Raw genomic sequence first — 8,249 nt, 5'->3', positions numbered from 1 at the left:
TATTATAATAATTAATTATTTTGGTGTAATTTAATACGTTTGTTCATTTTATGTAAATATATATTTTTCTCAACATACAAATGTGAAATTGATATTTCTCTATATTAACAATATAAATATGTGCTTAATAAGCATAAATTATATATACAATATGTATCATGTAGATTTACATTATGATAAATATGTGATCGTTTAATTTAATATGTAGGATTACAGATAATATAGATTCACTAATCTAATGAAGTAATTTATATTTTTAAAAATTATTTATTTTTATTTTTTTTATGGTGTTAATTGATTATTTTTATGAACTTTTAAAAAAATTTGTTATACATTAATTTTAATTTCCATAAATTACGCTTTTTTCATATAGATAAAACAAAACCATATTATTTTTTGTGTTTATATATATTTTTTATTTAGAAATAAATATAACAGGTCATATTTATATAAAAACATTATGTGAAATACAGATTTCATAACTTATTTGATGTAAAGTTTGTTTCAGTAGATTTTTTATATATTTCAAGTATGAAATTATTAATAAATAAAGACATAATTCTACATTAATGTATGAATTATTAACGGAACATTATCTATTTAAAAATTCTTGAATCATTATTTATAAATAAAGGGATTGAACCTTTCTCAGATTAGTTTTTATCTTACGTAATTTTTGGAGTTAAAAGCTTTTTTTAAAAATTATTTAAATATATATGAAATATATATTGCAAAAAAAATATTTATTTTATTATCGAATTAAATAACTAACGTATATTTTTTATAACATTATTATGTTATATACTTTATACAAAATAACTCTATAAATATTTATTTATTTTTTTCTGTATTTCTTATAAATATATATATAACATTACAAAAATAAAAAGTAATATAAAAAAAATAGATAAACTTATAGACTATACTTTTATATAAAATAGTATAAATTATATCTAATTAGATACAATATCCTTCAACAATTATTTTTAAGAAATAAATGATAAGCTTTTATATACCTTTTAAATATATACTTATTAAGTCATACGCTAAAAATTTTATGTTATAAATATATTATAAATAATATAATAAAGAATATATTTATGGGGTAACTAGTGACAAGAGGACAAAAAAAATAAAATAAAAAGTTGTATAACGTATTCTTTTCTTTCTTTATTATTATACTGTTATAATAATTAATAAGGAAAAATCAATTAAATGAGTAATTCTTCACTTAATGTAGATAATTATCTTTTTTCTATATTCTCTACATTCTATATTCTATGTATATACCCTACTTGGAAATATTATGAAATCATATATATATATATCATTTTTTTTAGAAAATTAAAAAAATGGTAATTTAATTAATTCACTCTTTTGAATAAATAATTTTCATATTTTGAATATTTATTACCGAATTCATCATATTATATTATGTAAAGTTACACTTTTATAAATAATATTAATATAATAATTTTTGTATATATTTTTAAGGTTACTTTTCTTTATCTCTGTCGTAAAATAATTTATAGGAGCATACATTTAATTTTGTTTTATGAAAATATAATAAAAAAAGAAGTTAAATAAATAATAATAGTGCCCCTTATCATTAAAAGTATATTATATTATTATTAATTATATACTTTTTCAGTATATTGTATAATATAAAAGATCTATATTATGGAACAACAAATTAAGTCACTGTTATTTATTAAAATTTTTACATTTAGCTTTTTATGTTGGATATGCCATTTTTACATATATATGGTATATTAATATTACTTCAGGAAATTTGTATTATTTATATTTTTTGTGTTGTGTTTTATTTAATGCTGTTTTTTAGAATGATATTATTTAATCGTATATATAATAATTATTGTAATTATTTTTTTTAGATGGCATTGAACAAGCTTTTTGATATTAACTACAATCATCATAGAGAATTATATACAAGAAATTATCGTTCGTTGGCAAAATATAAGCAGTATAATCATTCAAGTATTACATGTATAAATGAACAGTTACCGAATGGAGTGAACAATAAAAGTGATATAACTAGTAAAGAAAAATATGCTGAAAGAAAAAAAAATCATTCAAATAAAGCTTTACCAACTAATGCAAAAAGTCTTAGAAAAGATACAAAAAGTAAATCTTGTATATTTGAAACAAAAAAATACTCCCATTTAGAAAAAAAAATATTCAAAGAACTTGATTATGCAGATTTTCTTAAAAGGAACAGAACAATTAGTGATAAGATTTATAAAAAAATAATATTTAAAAAATGCGGATTACGATTTGCTTTACCTTTGTTACTATTTTTGGTATTAGCATTATCTTTTATATTAGATAAATTTTGTGGATATGGGCTAACATATGGTTTGTTTAAAGTGATACTTCTCTGTTCACCTGTCGTACAAGTTAGTCAGCTAAAAGATTTTTCTTATCTTTCACACATTAAAAATATTTCAGAATTGTATAAAAATAGCAGATTTGCTTCTCCGGCCTTAGTATATTTATATGACATTCTGAACAGACCTCCTTTAAATTGGTTCACAAAAGTTTTGGTAAAGGAAAACGGTAAAAATATTAACTACTGTGTGCGATATTTTTTGGGATTTCTAATATATTTTGTGCCTTTATTCATATTAGGTATCATACTTATATCAGCGGTTTTTTATTATCATAAAAAAGTTAAAAAATATGAAAAAATTAAGTTCAGTAAAAGGTAAATGAATAATAATTAATATTTTTCTTTGCGTAATGAAATATTTAATATGAACAGTTAACTGTAATATCTTGAATTGTATTCATAATATGAATACTCATAGTTAAATAAAGATTATAAGTGTAAATACATATATTTGTTCTAAAGGATACACACCAGTAAAAAAAAATCTTATTTTTTTTGTGAATTCTAATATATAATATTTTATAGTTTGTAATTTAAAGTATCGTTTTATCCAAATTGAATATTTTGAATTATTTGATATATTTGTATATTTTCATATATTTGTATGAAAAATATGTCTTTGTGTATTATAATTAATATTAAGTGGAACAATTTATATAATTTTATTTATTGCTTGTGTTAATTTTTATTTTGACTATAAAAATACTTTTTTATATGTTTTCATTTTTCTCTAGTATAAAATGAATATTTGTTGACACAATTTGAAAATTTTTTGATTACAATTAATATAAATAAAAATATGTCTTAATTTATTTTTATTGACATGATGTAGATGTATTTTGCTTAATTGTAGTACATATATATATATTATAAAAGCAAACATAGTATTCATTATATAAAATAAGTTTTATGATAAATAAACTGTAAAAAATTTACATTGTAATATTCCTTACAACGGATTATTATTTTTTATTTTTTTGATATAAAAAATAAAATATAAATTTACAATATAATATCTTTATTAATTTTCAGGTACCTATAATAGTTCAATAACTTATTATTTCTAAATATACACAATTAAATGAAAATGACTACTATTTATCATTTTATTATATATCTTAATTGTAAAGTTAATTTTATATCTAAAAAATTAATTAAATATAAATTATATGTTAAATTTATAAATATACGGTATATATTTTATGATTTTTACAAAATAAACGTTTAAATTAATGAATTAAATGTAATCAAATGTTAACAAATAATATGCAAAAATACTTTTTCTTTTTTTTCATAATATTAAAATTTTATATACATTCATTTCTATAGAAAAAGATAAATTATTATTAGGGATAATAAAAAAGAATATGTTTTTTCTACTTTTATATAATAATCTGTGATTTTTATTTATATTTCTTCATTTTATATTTCCAATAATATAATATGTATATAGTTAATATTATATTATAGAAGCATAGAAATATATGTAGTTTATATTGAAAATTACTAATTAATTTTTATTGGTAACACTTCTTTTTTTAAATAAAATGAAATTTAAAAAAAAATTACTTTTTTTTAAATAATACATATGTACATTTATTTCCTTTTTGGTTACATAGGTTTTAACTAAGTCTGTTAGAAAAATTTCCATGTATTTTCGTAGACGTTTTAATTAAATAAGTGTTATAATTTATTATTTATATGAAGAATTTGTAATCGTTAAAAAATAAAAAAATTTTGTAAAATTACTATTGTAAATGTAAGAATATGTTAATTTCCTTTTATACAATAATGATTAGGGGGAAAAAAAAAATTATTTTAAATTCTTTTATATTTGAAAACCATAATTAAAAACACAATGCATTAGTAAAAATAATAGATTCAGAAGTTAATATTGTAAAAAACAATATCGAATCTACAAGTGAATGATATAATAATAAAACGTTAATACAAATATATATATAAGAGAACATTGCATTTATGTTTTACGTATTAAATAAGTATAAAATTAAATATTATATAAGGATATTAATCTACTTATATGTTATTACATAATTTAGCAAAAATATAAATAATATAGAAAAATATAGATTAATTTAAAAAAATTGGAGAAAACAATATTTAGATATCATGAATGTTGCTCAATCAGAAAAATTGTATTTTCAAGCAATTGTTTAGCTCCACCATATGCTGTAGTGTAATTATTTTTCGTAACCAAGTTTATAATATATTTACATATATGTTTTATATTTAATTTTAAAACTTAGTTTCCTTATAATTCACATGAAAATATTATCTATTAGAAAAAGTGTTAGACGATAAAGTATGGAAACATATAAACTAGTCATATATGAGTCTTAATAAGTTGTACTATGAGTGTATTAATAATGTTAAATTATAAAAATATAATAGTATTTGTAATATTTTCAACTTATCTCTGTTATTTAATTATACAATTGTAGGAATAAAATTTTTTAAAGAGTACAATAATAAAATGTTATATATCAGGATAATTGCTATAATTCTCTGTAATTATCATGTATTCATAATTATCACTGTTATGGTTACAGTACATAGGGAATATAAATAATGGACTATAATATTGTTTGTTTTGGTAAATATATTATCAATAAATCATTTACTGTTTATATATTTATGACCATTTATTATAATGAACGTTTAAATTTTATTATTGACTTCATGTATTTATAAAGGAATAAATAAAAAGTAAAAGTATCCGTCTATAGATAAAAATAGAAAAATTACTAAATCATACATCAAAGTAAATTACATTGCTATTTTTTCTTATTTATTCTGTAGATATTGTACACTATATATATTGTTTTTATTTGTAAATTTATTTCATTTGTAGTATCCTTAAATTAATGTAAATAAAGTAATATTTTTGTAACAATTTTTTCATTAAGCAATCTTTTGCTTTTTCTTTTTTTTATAATATTGATATTTGCTCTACTTAAATACATAATTAAAAAATAATTATAAAATTATGTAAATAAATATAAATATTATTAATTTAAAAATAAAGATACGGATTAACTATAATTAAAAATTGTAATTTTCAAATGTTATCGTAAAAGAACAAAATTCAGTCCTTATTTGCTTTCAGAATACATATTTCTTCAAAATTGAGTTAGGTCTGTATAAAATTTACTTTTTCAAAAACATTATACAGAATAAAATGTTATGCTTTAAGAGGAACTAATGGATATGTTATAATTAACGCAATACAAAATGTTGTTTCTTTCATTTAATGATATTATTATGAATATATATTTTTTTTTTTAAATATTTTTTTTAAAATAAATATTTAAAAAATTTTAATTATTAATTGGATAACATCCTTAAATTAGTAATTATCTTTTTAATATATGGAGAGATATATTATATATAGATTCTCTACATTCCATATCGTAAATGAGTTCAGTATTTACATATATTAAGAAAACATATTTTTATTTCTTAGTTTATTCCGAAAAATAATTAATAAAAGCATTACCTAAATTAATACGCTACATTAAATTATATATATATGTTTATATATTTATGAATCAATTCAAATTATTTTGTTTTTATGAAAATTATTTTTTATTTTTAATAAAGTTATCATAAATGTTATATGTTTTTTGTACTATTTTACTTTATTTATGTGATGAAAATAATTATATTCATTTTATTATATATTTATGAACGGATAGTAATGCTAAATTTATAAATAAATATATCATCGTTTGAAACTAGTAGTTTGTTGTATTAATGTTAATTTTTTCCTTTTTGAATAAGTAAAAATAATAAATATTTATACAATGAATAAAAGAATTAAGACAAACATATTTATTAAAATCGCTGCTTTTATCGTTCTCGAATGGATATCCAATTTTGATAATTATAAGGTATATTAATTTAAGTATATTTTTAATTATTTATATTTTTCCTATTTTATCACGTATTAATATAATATTTTATAATTTGTTCATTTATTCATATTATAAATATGTATTTGCTTTGTTTTTTTAGTGTATATTTATCAAGTTCGTGAATGAGAACTGTAACTATGATGGAAAATTATATACGAGAAACTATAGATTACTAGGAAAATATAAACAGGATAATGATTCAAATAATGTATTGTTAAAAGAAAGATTTCCGAATAATGAAGTCAAGAAGCAGACGAATATATCTCATAATGAAAAAGTAACGAGAGGAAAAAGCAATCAGCCAAATAAAAGTTTATTAAATAAGGCACAATATTACACAGAAATTATAGATAATAGCAGTGTAATCTTTGATGGAAAACATTTCCATTTTGAAAAAAAATGGATAAAAAAAAAAGATTATGATAATTTTCTTGAAAAAAGAAGAAGAATTTGTGATATATACTTAGGGAAAATAAAATTTAGAAGTTATGGATTTGTAATTGTTCTATTTTTTTTTTTTTTCTTGGTGGGAATAGGAATACCCATATTACATGGAGTAGGATTGCTGAAAACTATAGGGGAATGGATGACAAATTTACCATTATTGAAAGATTGTTGTAAATTTATTGAAGATATATTCAAATCAATAAGTTTATCTGAAGAACATTTATATATATTATCATTTGGAGTACTTCTTATTATATTAACTATTACTCTTATAATAGGGGTTCTTAAAATATTAAAAAATAATGAAAAGTATAAAAAAATTAAGTTGATGACCGAACAAAATGAATAATAAAGAAAAAATATATTTTTTTTTATTGATTTTATTAATATGGAGTAATTCATATACTATATTTGAATATATATCCTTAACAATAATGCGTAAAAATGCAATAACTTCATAGATGTACATGTATATAAGTTATCATTATTAAGAGGAACTGTAATAATTTATGATTATTTTTTGTGAATTTGAAAAGTTTATGGTTTATCATTTTGCATTATAGTATATTTTTTATAATAATTAAATAGTATTGCTATATGAATTTTCGTCATTAAATAGATTCTGATTAAAATTATATGTGAATTAAAAATAACATCATTTTATTGATGTTATATTAAAATTTATATTTTGAATAAAAAATAATTTTGTTCTAATTATGTACTCCAAGCATATGATTATTTAAACAAAAAATCAGAAAAATATATGATCAGATTCATATTATAAATAAGTGTCTTTTTTTTGAGTTTAAGGAAACAAAGTAAATGCTTTATGTTTCATTGATATAAATATATTTTATTTAATGAAAAACATCCTATTTATTTTACAGAATAATTTTTATTAGAAATATATTATAAAGTGTAATAAATTCTTAACACTTATAATTTTTTTTTTTTTTTTTTTAATGGTATCCATGTGGAATTACAAATATGTAATAAAATAATATCCTTATAAAATGCGGTTCTAAGATTTGGAATTATGGATAATATTTTAATTTCATCACTGTTAATATTTTACTTTATTTTATAAGCTTATGCGTCTTAATTAATATGGAATTAATTTATATTATAGGAAAAATATAAACTATACAGTTTTAAAAAAAAATGAAATATTTTTTTTTATTTACCTAATTAAAAAAATAATTAAAAGAAAAATAACGTGTATTGTAAGTATATTTTTTTAATATATAAAAAAAAATTTTATTTAAATTTTATATTTTTAATATATAAACAAAAACAATTTTTTTTTACTGAAATATATTTATTAATTACAAATTAATTATTAATAATATGTTGAATTTGTAGGTGAAGTCAGTATATAATTTTTATAGATTAATTCTTTTAAAATTATATCAATTTGATATTAAATAAATAAATTCATAAAAAAATGTTGCTTTATT

At 17.9% G+C, this 8,249-nt stretch overlaps 2 protein-coding genes across 2 annotated transcripts; both read left to right on the top strand.

Moving 5' to 3' along the window:
* Positions 1–1,680: 1,680 nt before the first annotated feature.
* On the top strand, positions 1,681–2,729 carry MKS88_001037 (uncharacterized protein; the record flags this gene model as incomplete). Its single annotated transcript, XM_067219691.1, has 2 exons — positions 1,681–1,767; positions 1,896–2,729. The coding sequence occupies 2 exons, from the start codon at positions 1,681–1,683 to the stop codon at positions 2,727–2,729; spliced, it is 921 nt and encodes a 306-aa protein (XP_067074972.1).
* A 3,505-nt stretch (positions 2,730–6,234) lies between these two features.
* MKS88_001036 (uncharacterized protein) lies at positions 6,235–7,141 on the top strand (the record flags this gene model as incomplete). The annotated part of the gene is made up of 2 exons (XM_067219690.1): positions 6,235–6,321; positions 6,446–7,141. 2 exons carry the CDS (start codon positions 6,235–6,237, stop codon positions 7,139–7,141), a joined length of 783 nt encoding a protein of 260 aa, XP_067074971.1.
* Between the last annotated feature and the right edge of the window lie 1,108 nt (positions 7,142–8,249).

The sequence above is a fragment of the Plasmodium brasilianum genome, chromosome 4 (genome assembly GCF_023973825.1).
Source record: "Plasmodium brasilianum strain Bolivian I chromosome 4, whole genome shotgun sequence".
Taxonomy (NCBI): Eukaryota; Apicomplexa; class Aconoidasida; order Haemosporida; family Plasmodiidae; genus Plasmodium; species Plasmodium brasilianum.
The sequence above is the reverse complement of the archived record's forward strand: the minus strand, read 5'-3'. Positions and strand labels throughout refer to the sequence as shown.